The sequence below is a fragment of the Panulirus ornatus genome, chromosome 14 (assembly GCF_036320965.1).
Source record: "Panulirus ornatus isolate Po-2019 chromosome 14, ASM3632096v1, whole genome shotgun sequence".
Classification (NCBI taxonomy): domain Eukaryota; kingdom Metazoa; phylum Arthropoda; class Malacostraca; order Decapoda; family Palinuridae; genus Panulirus; species Panulirus ornatus.
Genome location: NC_092237.1, coordinates 52,089,719 through 52,107,850, shown reverse-complemented (window position 1 = coordinate 52,107,850; position 18,132 = coordinate 52,089,719). Strand labels below are relative to the sequence as shown.

At 44.5% G+C, this 18,132-nt stretch overlaps 3 protein-coding genes across 4 annotated transcripts; 1 reads left to right on the top strand and 2 right to left on the bottom strand.

Annotated features, from left to right (window-relative positions):
- Positions 1-2,266: 2,266 nt before the first annotated feature.
- On the bottom strand, positions 2,267-5,027 carry LOC139753420 (uncharacterized). The gene is made up of 3 exons (XM_071669897.1): positions 4,881-5,027; positions 3,581-3,870; positions 2,267-2,726 (listed from the first exon to the last, which is right to left on the bottom strand). The coding sequence occupies exons 2-3, from the start codon at positions 3,868-3,870 to the stop codon at positions 2,483-2,485; spliced, it is 534 nt and encodes a 177-aa protein (XP_071525998.1). The 5' UTR covers positions 4,881-5,027; the 3' UTR covers positions 2,267-2,482.
- Positions 5,028-7,696: 2,669 nt separating this feature from the next.
- Positions 7,697-13,676, bottom strand: LOC139753419 (uncharacterized). 2 transcript variants are annotated; one of them, XM_071669895.1, is made up of 3 exons: positions 13,647-13,676; positions 9,811-10,127; positions 7,697-8,074 (listed from the first exon to the last, which is right to left on the bottom strand). In XM_071669895.1, exons 1-3 carry the CDS (start codon positions 13,659-13,661, stop codon positions 7,864-7,866), a joined length of 543 nt encoding a protein of 180 aa, XP_071525996.1. In that variant the 5' UTR covers positions 13,662-13,676; the 3' UTR covers positions 7,697-7,863. The 2 variants fall into 2 exon arrangements, with proteins under 2 accessions (XP_071525996.1, XP_071525997.1); XM_071669896.1 differs by lacking the exon at positions 13,647-13,676 and adding an exon at positions 12,264-12,300.
- On the top strand, positions 10,041-18,132 carry LOC139753418 (uncharacterized). The gene is made up of 3 exons (XM_071669894.1): positions 10,041-10,175; positions 17,220-17,548; positions 17,725-18,132. The coding sequence occupies exons 2-3, from the start codon at positions 17,220-17,222 to the stop codon at positions 17,957-17,959; spliced, it is 564 nt and encodes a 187-aa protein (XP_071525995.1). The 5' UTR covers positions 10,041-10,175; the 3' UTR covers positions 17,960-18,132.

Genomic DNA, 18,132 nt, shown 5'->3' with positions numbered 1-18,132 from the left:
AGTCTAGTGGAGCCAACAGGAGATAGCCACCACACCCTGGCCAGACGCCCGTGAGCCTCAGCATATCTCTCGTAGCGAACTCTTGGACTCCTTCCTGTGGTGTTACCTCACACAGTGTTGTGGGTGTGGTGCAGATGATAACATGACCATCTGTGAACATATTCAGATCGGTTGTTGGAAAATATCTGCCAACGACACGTTGTCTTTGGCAGAGATTGCAGTGTATATATATATATATATATATATATATATATATATATATATATATATATATATATATATATAATCATATTTGCATTGTCTTTTATTCCTGCGTGAGCGTCTGGCAGAGCAGACACAGTATCAGTTCTGGGGTGGGAGGAGGTCAGGAGAGGGTGAGTCAAGTGAACAGGTCACCAGGTGACGTGGGAAGGGAGGTAAAGGGGGAGGGTTGGCGTGTGTGTGTGTGTGTGTGTGTGTGTGTGTGTGTGTGTGTGCCACGTGGGGCGGCCCCCCTGGGCGGGCTGGAGGCTGGAGGACGGAGTACCAGGCCCAGCACGGTACGACAGCACCTCCCTACCCACGAACCAATCTCCCAGCCACACCTCCACCACCAGCACTAGGAAACACCACTCTTCACGCAGACGTGGCTCTCCTGGGAGAGAGAGAGAGAGAGAGAGAGAGAGAGAGAGAGAGAGAGAGAGAGAGAGAGAGAGAGAGAGAGAGAGAGAGAGAATGTCCAAGAATCTGTTTAGTAACCTCTTCAGACGATCATGCCTAGCTTAGTTTTGGTAAATCTTTACACACACACACACACACACACACACACACACACACACACATGAATATGAATATAACAATAATAAGAATTTTCTTTTGGTTATCATCCATCCTTTAATAATCATGCAAATGAACTTTGAAACGGTAGAGCAAAAGACCAAATAGCAAGAGGAGCGTGTATAGATGGTCTTAGTACTGCCTCAGACACCTGAAGAAGGTGTTTAAGTCTTGCCAGTGGGTTGTTATATATGAGGTTGAGAGTCTTAATGACCCTGGCTGTTCGATAGACCTTATTTCTAAGCAACAAACTAATCAAAATTGTGGGAAATTATGAACTGTAGTACTTTCATACGTTTCACGCACAGTACGCAATGGCTAATGGCTTAATGACCGACAACTGTTGATGGTAATTACATTCAGCGTTTTGGATAATGATCACAGGGAAGACTATTACATTAAAGGCGACCCATGACTCGTGAACCACCACAAGTAATCCATCATTCATTACTCACCAGCGAGACATTACAGATGAAACAGCACAGGCGATTCAGTACATGCGATGGATGATCCAGTACACCTGCTTCATTAAGAGTGATTCAGTATGGGTCATTTACTGAAAGTGACTCAGTAAAGATCCTTCAGTATAAGTGAGTCAATCCAAGCGATTCAACACAAGTGGTTTCGTAAAGGGTGACTCGTTGTGAAGGATTCAGTACATGTGATTCAGATTGCTCTGGCACGTCACTTTTTTTTTTTTTTGTATAAAAACCAAATCCAATATCATCCATTGACCTCTTTCTGGCTCAGAGAAACAAACCATCGTTTGAGGAATAATAATCTTCTGCTAAGCCACTGCCTTCGTTGATCTGGGCCCAGCACATCCCCAGAGTCTACCGTATCTCGGAGCAAATTTCGGAACTGGCGTTGATTGTCACTATGATTCCGGATGAGATATAATAACCTTGAGTCATCATCATATCATCCCGCCAGACAATCCTGACCCACCAAGCCTGCTCGTGGTTGATGCACTGAAATGGCATGGGAAAGTTGCTACGTTTAATTTCAGTGTCTTCGCTAACTTTTTTGTTTTCAACTATACTAGTTTTACTATCCAACATTTTTCTTGCAGCAACGGTTGTCATTTTTCAATTGATCTTACGTTAAGCTATTCTGTAGATCCACACACACACACACACACTTTGTCCACAAGTATAACTGTGAGCATCAAAACTCATCAGTAAAGTGAACGAATCACCTAGGAAGGAAAAGGAAGAGAGAGAAAAATGAGAGTGGAAAGTACGAGACTCTTATTGAGCGCAACATGTACTGGCAGCTAGCGGGCTGGGACCTCCGCTCTGTAATACACATCATGCAAAGTACAGCAATCTTTCTTCTTTGTGGAAAACATAGATTGCTACACTTGCAGATTTTCCTCGACCCTTACCGAACCAGCTGATGAGCAGATGTTTTAGTAAGCTACCCTGAACATTAAGGTAATAAAATAATCTTAAATACTCATGTTTATTATCAGTGAAAAAAAAAAAGATCTGGAATCTCATCTATGTGCAAAACATATACTGAATGCTGAAGAGGCACCAACATATATCAGAACATGTAGCAACGCCAACATAGAATATGTTGAGGCAGTACCAACATCTCTGAAGTTCATGCTCGGCCAGTATCTAAATGAGTCAGGGCAGGTCTGGGGCAGCTGCGGGACACATCAAACCCCGCCACATTGGGCTGCGGGCAGACTGACGCCAGCCGCCAGACATAGATAAGAGAGGCGGACGGTGGTGGAGGTGTTGGTGTAGAAGACGGTGACGGAGGTGGTGGTGGAGGTGGTCGTCCACACTATGAAGGCTGACTTCCCGCTGTGGTCGTCGTCATCTAGGGGACTGTCGGTGGGCAGGTCCTCGTCCCCTTCGGAGCTACTGTCCAGGGCTAGGCTGCTGTCGCCTTCGATGCTGAAATACATTACGTTATTCGGGACTCATGATTCGATGAACGGGCTAGGAAGAGCAAAATACATCTATTTCTATCAAATGCAAATGCATGATTGGTCATGTATATATATTCTAATATGTCAGGAATTAACGTAGTTCTTATAATGAAGCAGATAGCCTCCCATTTTTTTTCTTTTATCTTTTTGGTCTATAAAAGTTCATGACAACCGTAAGAAAACCTCAAAAATTGACATGACACCAACCTCTACAGACTGTACGTGGAAAACGTGCATTGCGCTTTATAGGAGAAAATAAAGAAGCTGTCCGGTCCATGCAAAACAATTACACATACCGGGAGGGTGTTCGTCATCGCTCAGCGATGGGAGTTGAGGGGAGAGAACCGGATATTATTGTGAGATAAATGATATATACGATAGCTATACTCGGGAGAAAGCAGTAAGTTGTGGGAGGGAGGTTCAGAAGCAGTATCCCAGGCGGAGAGGTACATACATACATACAAGTAAGGTATGGAAGGAAGCGAGAAGAATGTCATTTTCAGCAAATCCATTCGACCCATAATTGAACCGGGAACCATTTGAATGATTTACAGTACATTTATGTTAGTAAATTATTTAGTGACTGAAAATGAAGCGTGGATAAATATTGTCCTTTTCCGTAAAATGCACAAATTTATCCTTTTTCTATACCTTTATGTAGTTCTTTCGTGTGTAACATTCTAAAAGTCTATCTAGCGAAATATTTTTCCCTGCAAGTAAATTCCACAATATTCCTACCTCATTATGGTGTACTATGAGGCTACTGATGACGTTATCATCATGGTATACTTTGAGGCTAATGGTGACGGGTCAACTTACCTAGCAGCATCCTGCTCAATGGGGACGCTAATTGTCCTCTTCCTCCTCCGGCCAGTGCAGAGGGTGTTCGCACTACCGGAGAGGCAAGAAAAGAACACCGTGGACGTGGAGGCGACCACGACCGTATGGGTGGTGGTCTGGTAGCTGCCCACGAAGAAGCGTCCCTTGTCGTGCACCCTCGCCTCCTCTATGGTGTCTGCTACTCCGCCACCCTCTTGTGCCGAAGAGATTGTCACCACCATCGTCGCCGCCAGCAACAGCAACACGACTCGTGCTCCAGCTGTCCTCATCTTCTCAGTAAAAAGAACAGATTACTTTTCATTCATTAGTGAGAACTCTCAGTAAATTATGTCTTTGTGAGTAATGCGTCTGTGTACACCTTCATCACAGCTTTGATTTGGGCTGGTCGAGGCTAAATGGGATGTCATGATCAAGGTTACATAACACATGAAGGCCAAGGAGTCTTACTCAATGAAGTTATATGTATCACAGGACATGGATGTAGATTTCTGAAGAGTTCGGGTGCAGATTTCATTCTAGGTCAGAGAATAAAGTTCGTATCTCGTCCACGTTACTCTCTCAGTCAAGGTAGCGTACGTCACGTGACGACCATAGTCATCACAGTGTCACTAATCAATAAGAAAGGTTGGCTTGCGGTACAGTGGTCGAGCTGTGCTCGATGTGTCACACTGCTGTCTCGAACGTGTTTCACTTTCCCGTGAAGACCTTACTACTGCTGTGTAAGAACTAAATGAATCCTTGCAGTTCGCTAGGGATACAATGATTTATCAATATTGCAGATCTCTGCAAAAAGACGTCAGTAGTTTTTACTGTTCTCTTTGTTAAAAGGATATGAATCATCCTTTATAATCCGCTACAGAAAAACTAAGCATATAATCAAATCATTTGATTTCTTAAAGGTAAACGTAGACGAGCCTTTGAGTACTTATGAGAAAAAAATTAAATCGCTATTGTTCACTGTAAACAAAATGAGTCTCTCTAACACCCTCTGCTAGGTTGTTGGAAATAAATATTAGCATACAGATTTCAAATGAACGTTTCTTATTCCAAGATATTCGGAAAAAAAAACAAAAGATGAATGAGCGTCTGATTTCTAGAATTTCACGAAGATTGCCTTACTCGAGTGACTACTCAGATATTCACCGAATAGAAAGAAGATACACATTCGGTTATCATATATTAACGTCTTCCATTAATCTTCCAAATAAGAGGATTGTCTGATATCTGGTGCAACTGTGGGAGAATGGAACTGATGCCTTCTTGACCCTTGCTTACGTACCTTGCCTGTAGAGCCTTGTCCTCGATACCTCACCAACCATAATATCCACCACTATTTATACCCGAAAACTGTAGGTCAGACAGGGAATAAATTACGAGTCTCCAGATGCATTCCGGAAGATCTCTTCTATCGACCCTCTAGGGCATGACCCGAGTCCAAAAACTACGAGGCTATGATTCTTTAAGGGCTTGAGGTTCCGATAAGGCCACAAAGCTGATGAGATGAGTGGCAACAGATCATAAGTAATCTTTTCTTTTTTCTTTTGTCAATGTACGACGCTGTAACCCTCGGTCCGTGTATCATTTCTTTAGGTTTTCCTTCGTCGTAGGCCTACACCTGTGGCGGTTCCTGGGGCGGCAGTATATATGCAGTTCGCCAGCCTACCGGGTAGACGGGCCCAGGGTTCGAGGCTTCAAAGCCGTCACTGACCCAGTGGTCTCTCTCATACGAAGTCAGATGTGTCTTTACTTATATTCCTTGTGACATAAGGTTCGCGACACGTGTGTCAGAAGGTTCACGACAAATGTGTTGAGGCAAGTGACACGTGTGTCATCAGGACAGTCACACACACACACAGTCATCCGAGGGTATGAATATAAGGCAACAAAAGCACGTATCCAGAGGGGTCATACGTACTGTGAGAACATGTCTTAGAATCATCTCAAGCATTTAAAGATTTTGTATTTCTATTTTTTTTTTTTTGACTTATTTACAACATGAAGTCGGCGGCCTTAAATGACCCTGGTAATTGATAGGCCTATTGCTGAGGCAACCACCTAACTACGTACTCGTATCCACCTTACCATCTAGGCTCCTTAGTCAATCCAACACCATACATCGTTACACTCTATATCTATCTTCTAGTTTTTCAAGTGTGCCTTCCCTTCTCCAGCCCCTTCCTCTTCCACCCTAAACCACCTAACTGAGGTACGAAAAAAAGTATATTGAGAAAATAGCACTACAAGCCAGGTAATGGGTGGTATAATAATGACACCCTGCAGTGCAAGAGGCAGAAGAGACCTAAAAACGTATTTGTCCAGTGTGTACATAGAAAGGAAAATTATCTTGTGTGGTGTGGAAACGATCCAAATAGATAATGAATCAGGGAAAATTCAGAAACGCTTCACATGCAGAGTCGAGGGACTAGAACACCTGACCTACCATGACAGGCTGCGAGAACTATAACTCTACAGTTTAAAAAAAAAAAAAGAGAGAGAGAAAGGTGCATGATAACTGCAGCAGATTGAGGGCATCAAGAGTGATGTATTTGGTCTAAATAGTGTCTCAGCACGGAAGAAACAGAGTAATCAAGTTGGACATCATTCCTTGGACCACAGTAAAATGACAGAGAAAAAATGGGAAGATTATTCTCATTCAAAGAACGAGTGGAAAAGAAAATAAGATACATGTCAGAAGTACCAAGAGAATTGGTTAAAATGAGTTCCGGATGGAACTATTTACGTACTGTTTGTGGCGGCGTAGATATAATCTACATTTACTCGTCATACAAGATGTGTGGTGAGTACACCGCTCTAGACCCTGCCTCAGGAGAAATCTCGTCGTGACTATTCGTCGGTAGGTACTCCACTCCTCTCTCTCTCTCTCTCTCCCCTGAGCGTTCATTTATCATCCTGCTCCCTCAGCTTGGCTGGGGAAATGCTTTCTCGCTTCTAGTTTACGAACCTCAGTTTGTGTTGACAACACGGCAGAAATCAATTTTATTTCTTATTACTCATAAAAGAAATATATCCTCCTCATCACTTTTCTGCCTCTAGTGGTGATCAGTCTCATCATTTGCTTTATTTATTACTAGACTCTCTAGCGCCGATTATAAAATTTGGTCTCAAAAAATTTCACAAAGTATAAATAATGAATAAAATAAGGATGATAATATATAGAGAGGCAGGGAGAGACCTGCCATTTCATAATTGAAAAGAAAGAATTGATTATATATGAGTCTGAAAGTACCTTAAGACATGGCCAAAAAGGTCTTGATAATGTCATGTCAAATCCCTTCTATAACACAACAGATATTACTACCACTAGTAAGACTAATATTTAAAGCCATTTAGAATAAGTCCTCTTAAGTACACTGCACTGAAACCATTTGTTCCCTCCATACACTCAGGTGTGTGCCATACTCTCGTATATCTGTAGATATCGTTACAACAACAATGAAGACCCCCCTGACTAATGTGTTTATGGAACTTGAGGTACATACCTTCAAAACACTTCTTTATAATATGTTAGAAAATGAATCAAAGACATCTGACTATCTAAGACTTACAGACAAATTCCAATGCAGGTAAAGCTTTCACGTATGCTTTGGTTGAGAACTTTGCCTCTTGTAAAACTCGGGAGTGGAAATCAACACAAAAGAAAATAGAATCACAAAACTGATAGTTTGGTCGAGTCATCTAAATGTTTTGATCTATCTATCTCCTGCTAATGAAGACAGGATTGGCTCAGACCTTGACGTAGACAGTCAACAGGTGGGAATATATCACAATGTGTCTTTAGGTCTCATGAGTATTAACCAAAGTAAGTAAATCCTGGGATATGTAGCCTAAAAGTTCAATGGTGAAAGTTTTATGTCCGCTAAGTTCCGGGTAGATCGCTTGGAAACAACAGAAAACTATGCTTCTGTATAATTTTGTGAAATGGGAGGAGAAAGATCGTGACAACGAAGAACAGCAAGATTTACATATAAGTACAATACAACTTTCACTCCCATTTTCTTTCTGTGATACAAGAGCTGCTTCGTCTCTCGTCTGACAACAACTGAAGTAGGAATCCCAAGCAGAATAAACAAAGACTGCCTTTTTGAAAAGCTTAGAATAAATATATTTGTTTGGACTCACTCTCACATGTATAATATCTACACACTCTACAGTCTGAACGGGTCAGGTATATCTGCAGGCGGAGGACCCACAATCGGGCAGGCAGCCTCAACTGCGTTCCTCCTTAGGTGTTTCTCCCACCATTAGCAGGGGAAGACGGGGAGATCGATCTGGCCAACCACACAGTAGTAGGAGAGCCTGATGGTGGTGGAGGTGTTGGTGTAGATGACGGTGACGGAGGTGGTCGTCCGGCTGGTCGTCCATACCGTGAAGGCGAACTTCCCGTCGCCGTCTGTTGGAACCACGCCCTTCTCTTCCGCCGTCCCCTCATCCAGGCTGCCTGCCAGCTCCACTCTGAGGAGAGGACAGGAGTGTGTGAGTTCAGTGTCAGACGCCGCTATGGTCCAACCTCAGCTGACACACTAAGGCACACGTCCAACCTCAGCTGACACACTAGGGCATACGTCCAACCTCAGCTGACACACTAAGGCACACGTCCAACCTCAGCTGACACACTAGGGCATACGTTCAACCTCAGCTGACACACTAAGGCACACGTCCAACCTCAGCTGACACACTAGGGCATACGTTCAACCTCAGCTGACACACTAAGGCACACGTCCGACCTCAGCTGACACTAAGGCACACGTCCAACCTCAGCTGACACTAGGGCATACGTCCAACCTCAGCTGACACACTAAGGCACACGTCCGACCTCAGCTGACACTAGGGCATACGTTCAACCTCAGCTGACACACTAAGGCACACGTCCAACCTCAGCTGACACACTAGGGCATACGTTCAACCTCAGCGGACACACTAGGGCATACGTTCAACCTCAGCTGACACACCAAGGCACACGTCCAACCTCAGCTGACACTAAGGCACACGTCCGACCTCAGCTGACGCTAGGACACACGTTCAACCTCAGCTGACACACTAAGGCACACGTCCAACCTCAGCTGACACACTAGGGCATAAGTCCAACCTCAGCTGACACACTGGGCACACGTCCAATTCAGCTGACACACTAGGGTATACGTCCAACCTCAGCTGACACACTAAGGCACACGTCCAACCTCAGCTGACACACTAGGGCATGCGTTCAACCTCAGCTGACACACTAAGGCACACGTCCAACCTCAGCTGACATACTACGGCATACGTTCAACCTCAGCTGACACACCAAGGCACACGTCCAACCTCAGCCGATACTAAGGCACACGTCCGACCTCAGCTGACACACTAGGGCATACGTTCAACCTCAGCTGACACGCTAGGGCGCACGCCCAACCTCAGCTGACACATCTGAGCACACGTCCAACCTCAGCCGACACACATGGGTATACAATCGACAGCCAGCACGTTGGTACACTAATTTTGCCTCAGCAAACAATGTATGTGCTGGCTCAGCTTCTCTCAACACCTCGAGCCAGCGCTTTAATTTAACCTCAGCCTACTAACCAGAGTATTAAGTGAACCTTAGCCAACACAGTGAGGGATGAGGTGAAGGTAAACATCACGTATACTACCTTAACTTTTGCCGAGAGACTAGATCATCAATTTAACCTTAGTCATGTTATTAGGCATTATATTACATCAAACTTATCCAATTTGCCAAGACATTGCGATGACCTTGAGTTATCAATTAGCCTAGTAGTTCACCTTAAGCTGAACACCAGAGGGACAGAAACTACGAGGAAGACAAAGAAAAGACTAGAGGGATAACATATGACTAAGACCCACAAAATTATAAATGCATATGTCATTATCATTCTGCGTTTAAGACCTACTGTTATGGGGCTCCAAGGGGAATGGAAATTGTGCCCTACTTTGCAGAAAGGAGGTCCTAAATGAAACTGTACTCCATTCCGTCCATTTACGATGATACAGCCTAGCTGAAGACGACTTCTCATCTCTTTGTCCTCGTCTTCCTTCCCCTTCTCTCTCTCTCTCTCTCTCTCTCTCTCTCTCTCTCTCTCTCTCTCTCTCTCTCTCTCTCTCTCTCTCTCTCTCTCGTCAATCAATCTATCTGTTTCCCTTAATGTGCCTGTCCTTCTCTACCTCCGCGTGCACTACTAGACACTTACTTGTCGTCTTCCTCAACGACTGGCGTTTCTCGCAGGAGTCCCAGGTCCTTCCTCTTGCGTCGCCCCTGGCACCTGGCTGCTTGAGTGCCCGACAGGCAAGAGTAGAACACCGTGGAAGTGCTGGCGCTCACCACCGTGTACGTCGTGGTGGAGTACGACCCGAAGAGGAAGCGGCCCTGGTCATCCACAGAGGAGTCGCCCTTACCGTCTACAGGGTTAACGATCGCAGCGGGTACCTTGTCCAGGCTCTCCTGCGTCGCCGTGACCGTCGCGAGGAAAGCCGCCACCACCGCCAACCCCAGACTCGTGCCTCTCATCTGCGATGGTCAGTTGGAAGGGAAGGATACGATTCATTACACGCGAAGGTAAGGTAGGTCGAGGGAAGCCCTAAAGTTAAGGTTATATAAAATAGGTCAAGGGATGCTTTTAGGGTACGTTAATGTAATTGAAGGTAGGTCGAGGAATCTCCTAGGGCTAGATGGGGTAATGCTTAGGTAAAAGTGTTAATTGGAGAGAGTTAATGTAACATCTTTTTAAAGTACTTTCGACGCTACTGGTATGCGAGTGTTGTGTGGTACCAGCAGGAAACTGAATGTGATGTAAACTTAGGTAAGACTCAGGTAAAGTTGGAATATAGTCCGGTATAAGGGAAAGAACTGAATGAGTAACAAGAGAAATGCATATGTTCGTTTTTGGTTTGGCAAAGATTTTGTTTTTAAAATCTCTAACTCAGTATTGGTGGCACTACAGAAAGGTCTGCTTCAGTTCAAAATTTCTCCACCATATTTTGCACCCCAGACATCGCCTTAATCTATTGTTTAAATAATAATAAGAATGAGTACCTCTCTGTAATTTAGAGCAAAACTGTTCTCAGATTGACCGCCTTCAACTGAGTGTCAAGTGAATGAGACAGTCTGAGGTTCGTTTCTCTCTTACATAAAACTCTATGAACAAAAGGACTATTAAATCGATTTTCTTCCCTACCAGTATGATAGCTATCGCCTCTGATACGATGTCTGTGAAGATGGTGCTGTACACGTATTTACCGATTTGTACCTAAGGGGAGAAAGTAGCGAGACCAAGTGTATATATTTTTGTATTTTTTACCATCGAATTCGATAGACTCGATTCCTACAGAAGAATGAATGTATTTATGTTAGAGAACACATACATATGTGAACAGTTCCAAACAACAACGCCTTAAAATATCTTGACAGTGTCTTGGTAAATAGTTACAGTGAATATGACTGGACGCCCGAGATCTTCATTCTTTTTGATTAAAGATTTTCTTCTTTTAAAAGACAAAATATATACACTACCACACCGACGACCCAACAATGCATTCTTCCACTTCTTTCAGATCCACTTCATCTTCCCCTGCTCAGTCCACATCTTGTCTCTACTCCTCACAACTTCTTATTTATAATGAGATTTTGGACAGGATATTCCAGTAGCGTCGCCACGACCTAGTTACGATTAACGCATCGAAAACACATCTTTCTTTTCGTATTCTCTTTTCTAAATCCCTTCAAAACTTCCCCATCTCCTTTGATGGTTTTATGTTCCCAACACTCAACACAACAAACATACTATCATCGTAACATTTAGTCTCTCTTGGAAACACCACATTGCACAAATAGCGTATCTACTGAGAAGGCGGGAATCCTGTTGAGGCGCCGAAAACTACTTGAAACGCGGCTCTGGTTATACAAAAGACTGGTTTGTATTTGTAATAGTGCTGCTCACATGTATAGGGAGGCTCTGGCCTCGCATATTTACTTGACAAATTCGCGTTCAAAGCAATCCGACTCTGGCCTTACCCTATCTGACCTTAAAAACTGAACCACTTGCACTGCGATGCAATAATATTTCTCTTTCCTCTCTTTGATAGATATTACTTCGGAACAATTTCCAAGAACTGGTGAGTTGTGTTCTTGCGCCACCAGCTAAACCAGTTTATGACTGGAAAACCACTGAATTACGTTATTACTGGGCAAACCACACTACCATAACGTACGCGACTGGACGCACCAATGGGCTTTGAAATAAATCGAATGTTTCTTTTTTTTCGGAACATGGGGCTGTGATTATTTCTGCTGAGATAACCGGGTTGGCAAAGAGATAGGATCGGTTATCACTGCCCGCTCAAATATCCAGTCTCTGGAACAAAACCAGTAAAAGTTTTTTTAACGTTAGTTAAGCCTTCAGGGCCCAGTCGCCTCATTGCTTTCCAGGCATCGTAGTAAGGAATCTGATAGCAAGATGACTTAGCTTCCAGCACAGGTAATGTGGGAGTCAAGAAATTATAAAAGGTAGCAACTCCTGATACACAAGTTGAAGTTGTTTCGCCAGCAGGTGTCGACTATCACACGTCCCTTTGACCATCTAAGCACAGCTTACAGATGAAGATCGAGACGTGTGTCTGTGTCTGTGTGTGTAGTGTGTCCACTTACACTTGCTGTTGCAATGACAAGAGAGTCTGTTCAACTGAGCACCGATTCCCTTTATATGTATGGTCTGTCAGTGGGGTAGGGGAGGGGGTTAAATCGCACCATTTTTCCCCATAGAGCTGTTGCTTAGGGAATATATGAGCTCTTTTTCCCCATAGAGCGGGGGGGTCGTCGTGTGGAGGACGGTGCAACGGAGGAGTGTGTATACAGAATGTTTTCCTGAAGAATAGATGGGTAATGTGGTTCCTCGTAGGGTTACCATCTCATTGCTGTCTGAGCCCTCCCGGTATGTGGATCTTGCCGGTCTGTAGGACTGTGCTGGCCCGTACAACTGATGTAGGACTGTGCTAGACTGTACAGCTGGTGTAGGACTGTGCTAGCCTGTACAGCTGGTGTAGGATTATGCTGGCCTGTACAGTTGGTGTAGGATAGTGCTAGCCTGTACAGCTGGTGTAGGACTGTGTTGGCCTGTACAGCTGGTGTAGGATTGTGCTGGCCTGCACAGCTGATATAGGACTGTGTTGGCCTGTACAGCAGCGGGGACATGCAGTTGCGTTGGCTTGCGGGACATGAATGCTTTGTTGGGCTCTGCTGCCGTATGCGGACAGTCTCAACCCGCGGGGCTTACCCTTGGGGTTATCCTGGCCTGCTGGGCGACCTGTGGGACTGTTCTGACCTTTGGGACAGACCTGACCTGTGGGGCTATTTCAAAGGTGGGACTGAACTGGCTTGTAGTATTGTCCTGACCCGCACAACTGACCTGACCTGTGGGAATGACCTTTGACACTTTTAATTGTGATGAGAAACGTTATCTTTAAATGCTATTTGCACTCGCCTGCATACTTCAAATGCACGTTAGTTATTTCCTGATTACAGGATTAATACTTCTATTCGACAACTCTTTGTCGTTCAACAACCTCTTCACCTGGTGCAAATTTGGCTAAGGCATCAGCTCTGTCATGCTCTCGTAGACATATGTGAGAGGAAATCCACCATACTTTTGACTTGAATATTCGTATGCCATTTGTGAGCATACGGGTGATCTGTCTTCAGAAGCGAATTTATGGCACACTCGGGTAAGTTGTGAAGACGATCAAAATTGTGGTTATAGCTTTTTTTTTTTGACATACTTAAGAGCGATGAGTATGACGAACAATTCAGTCTGTAAGGTTAGAATCCCAATTATTCATTTTAAACATGCTGAGTAAAAATGGCATGAGTCGTGACTCCTCCTAGTGAAAGAGATGAAAGAGACGTGACTAATTATGGTTTGTGTTACGTTGATATGGTCCCACATACATCTCACATATTGGCGAGATCACCTCAATCAAGAACTATCCACTATCAGGCTCTGTATTCATTATTTACTCATTACATTCCACTCACCCTTCTGAGTCGCATCGCGAGGGATGCTCTCACAGTCCCGCGCCATCCCTAAGAAGCCTGTGGCGAATGTCAAGATTCTGGAAGAAAACAAGAAACTTAGGGTTTCACATTGGAAAAAAAGAAATGCATTTAGTAATACTTATATCAATGGGCTTGGAAGGAAAAGGAGAGGCCTGGATACACAAACAAGTGTAAAAACAAGCCGAAATTATCACTTCATCACCCGACATGATACAAATGTAAATGATTACAACAGCGTCAGGGTAGCACCAATACTCATCATACTGATAGCCCATCTTCACACATTCTAGACCAAGTATTAGAAACTGTATCTGAGAATAACAGTGATAAAGTCACTTTGATATGATAATCAAGATTTGACACATCATCACTGCTGTCATTGTTTGCGTCAATAAACTGAACACAAATTATTTTTCTAGTTTCATTATGAAAGCAGCTGGGTTGCTCTACATGCTTACTGTTTACTCAAATGATTAGAGAATCTACAACAACTGTGAAGATGTAGGCACTAGTGATATTTAGTCACTTGCTATCAACACGAGGCTTGATGTTACAACAACTCAACAAATGAACCTCATTGACCAACCTCTCCATATTCTAGTACCTGAGCCAGCCTAGCCTTTTGCGGTATCTAAGTAGACTGTTCAAACTGCTCCCTAACTAACGGGCTGTATGGGGAGCCCATGGGCATGCCTCCTGAAAATTATGAAAAATTAGGTGTCTGGGATAAATTTTCCTGATCTCTGAAGGCTACCACATAATGACAGGGGATATAACAGTCCTGTTAGCATCTGGCCGCGATGGTCTGAACGTAAGCTACAGGAAGGGTCAGTCCTGTCTGGCACCAAGTGGAGAGGCAGAAATTACTCTTGGTAAAAGGCTACAATCTCTACACTTTTTACCTTCCACCCAATGTTTGCATACCTGGCCTCTAAATCATTCATGCTGAAACTAGAAAAAAAAAAAATGCAAAGTAAAGTTCTAAGAACCATTACAAATGAATAATACCGAAGAAGAACACGGATCCTCAAAAGCACTCAGAGACTCCACTCATCCGTAGATATACGCCATGAAACGTTCTTACCTTTAGCTTAATCAGTTTCTTTCCTCATCCTTAGACGAACATCACTACACGTACACACATCCAGTCTGCCTGGAATATATATATATAAAGAACTGAAAATACGTATCCAGTAAACCACTCACGCGCTTATGTATAACCAACAACCTGTGACTCGATATCTATTTGCTGTTGTATGACTATACCTTCCCCTCGTCCAACACTTTCCCTAACCCTAACCATCCAATTGAAAATACAAAAGATTTCGTCTCACCTGGACAGCTGCAGACGTTTGGGATGAATGACAAGAATATATTACATCCGGAAGTTCAGCAACTTGATAGTTTTAACACCGAGCCTGGAGCCGACGGTGCCTCAGCGGAGGACGTGGAAGCGTCACTTGCGTTGACGCTCTTGCTCGAGGTCAGAATCGTGAGAGACAAACTAGCGACTGTCAAAGAGGCTCATTCCCACATAGCATAGCGACAGGTGGACTTCAATGGCCTCTTCCTCTCGTTCACCAAGTCCCGACTGTAAAAGCAAAGGCAAGCAATGTGAGTAAAGAATACACGTCCAATTCTCCCTCTACCCGACGACAGTTTAGACTCAGAGAGCGCCTATTTTCCCTCCTCCCTCGACACACACACACACACACACACACACACACACACACACATTTGCCAAACACGAGCCTGAACATCCTTGTCGCACTGACCCTGCCCAGATGAGTGTACTTTACAGCCGCTTATCCCAAAGTGAAGGAGCGCTAACAACTACGCTGTTAGCCAAGCATAAACCAACAAGGATGTTTCCATCAGGGAAAAACCGAGACGAAAGTTAAATGTTTTAAGCCAGGTTCTATAAATAGCAGGAGGAGGGTAGGAAAAAGATGCCGTTTATTCTCAAAATTCGAGCAGGACACCTCCGGCTGGCGGTATAAATAGGATTAATTGCCATCACCTTCGTCAGATTCTCCTTCAGTGCAGTGGCAATAGTAAGTGCATTGCCACGCGTGACGTGAGAGTAAGGAGATGTGAGAGGAATCACAAGGAGGGTGGTGAGCGGGAGGAGGAGTCACAAGGGAGGGTGATGAGGTGTGAGTTACAAGGGAGGGTGATGAGGTGTGAGTTACTAGGGAGGGTGGTGAGGTGTGAGTTACAAGGGAGGGTGGTGAGCTATGAGAGGAGTCGCAGGGGAGGGTGATGAGTGGAGAGAGGAGTCGCAAGGATGAGTGGTGAGTTCTGGACCATCGTATATGGAAGGTGTGGGTGCTGGTGGTTCTTTGAGCACCCACGAGCCACGACAGAGATACAGACACCTTCACACTTATTGTTTGGCCAGGCCTCACACTCCAGGGGAGCTTGAGAGCAGCTCACCTTCACGATGGACAGGAAAGACTCCCACTCTCACTGCCATCAAGCTACAAGTTGAGATCACACCAATGCCTTGCCACACACCTTCTGACACTACCATACATAACCACACACCGCCACACACCATCGGAAACTCCCAAACAGCCACACACCACCACACATCAAAGCGCACCACCTTATACTTCCTCAAAACCCCTATATCGTATGGTTACAAAGTATACACTAAGGTCGTTCCAAAGGTGTGGCAACTTCAGCAAGACACACTGGGCTTATTACATAAATATAGCAGCTTAGATGAAGACGTGCATTAAGCTTCAGAATAGCAAGGAGAAACTTATTCCCATCTATTCTTGAGACGTACTGACATTTCTCTAGAAGACAAAAGAAACGCGATGAACTATGATGATTCAAGATAAGGATGTCATACACACACACACACACACACACACACACACACACACACACACACATATATATATATATATATATATATGAATAGGGTTGGAGTCCATTTCCAAGCGTTGTTGTTCAGGTGAGAGAATTGTTTTTCGTGAGCACAATTGCGAACGTGAGTGCCGTGGCTTTGTTGTTTTTCGTATTGCTTTTAGTTTGAACTCAAGGGTCGTGAGTCACTCTACGAACAGGTCTAGTGTGATGTCCTCTCAGTGCAATAGATCTCGATAAATAAAGAAACGTTTCTTTACAGAATATTGCAATGAGACCAAGATCCTTTATATCTTAATGAATAGACAATTTAGTAATTTCCTATTTCTGTAGCAAGGAGTGTGTGTGTGTGTGTGTGTGTGTGTGTGTTGTGTGTGTGTGTGTGTGTGTGTGTGTGTGTGTGTGTGTGTGTGTGTGTGTGTGTGTTTGTGTGTGTGTGTGGGTTGGGGAGGGTAGTTAAGGGATGAGTAATAGATGATACAGTACATGACGACTGGGTACTTTCTCTCTAATCCATCACTAATCCTCCAATTTAGAAACATAAAACGAGATCAGTTAACGAAGACTACACGCGTATCAAATTGTTTAATTAAGAGACTAGGAGGACCTACCAGTGTAGAACTAAATCCTTGTACTGTACAGAGAGAAGAGGTAATTATATGATTTGCACATCAGATGCGGGGCGTTGCGCTGGGGTTGCTGGTGGCAGTGTTGCTGAGAGCTGTGGCCGGCCAGGATGGGAAGGAGGAGGCGCGGCCCGTGGCCACAGTCTCTCCATCCCCGAGCAAGTACATGCTCCCTCCGGAGCTGAATGACCGTAGTCGCTTCTTCCTCGGGCGATACTCGACGACGACGTACACGGACGTGGTCATGGTGACCTCCACTGTGTTCTTCTCCTGCCTCTCTGGCACGGCGACGGGTGTCTGCCAAGGGCGACGCAGAAGGGAATTCCTTTCTTCGTCGCCCTTGCGGACGTTTATAGAACTAGACGAAGGTGCCACTGAGTGAGTATAAGCATAATGTTGTCAGGATGACATAGAAGAGAATGTTACTATATGCAAAATGTTGGTTTCTCTCGAAAGGGGACAGCCGAACACTGTTTTTGCAAGGGATAAACTGTCTAACGACAGTGAATGACAATGGATTTGAATGGTTCACTAACAGTTTTATGCCTCCACAGCCCCGTACTGGAGAGCAGCCAGGTAGACCTCGCTGACCTGAAGGAGGACACAGGAGTGGCAGCGGAGTCTTCAGACAACGCGGATTCCAAGTTACTGGGGATTAACGTATGGACCACCTCACGTACCACAACGACGGTCACCATGCTCTACACAGACACCAACACCACCATCCGCCTCTCATACTATTGCTTGGCCGGACAGATACAGCTGCCTGCCAACAATTGCGTGGGCTAGCAAGCCACTGGAAGGGAAACTATGTCACCAGCAAGTTGGTCGGCCAGACCTGGCTGAGGCGTGGTCGGTCCTGACCCTGCTGGTGTATGACCTACGACCCTGAATATTTGTACATACTGTACAGTACATGGAGAAGAGAGTCCAAGCAAATATATAACGTAAGCTGATATAGA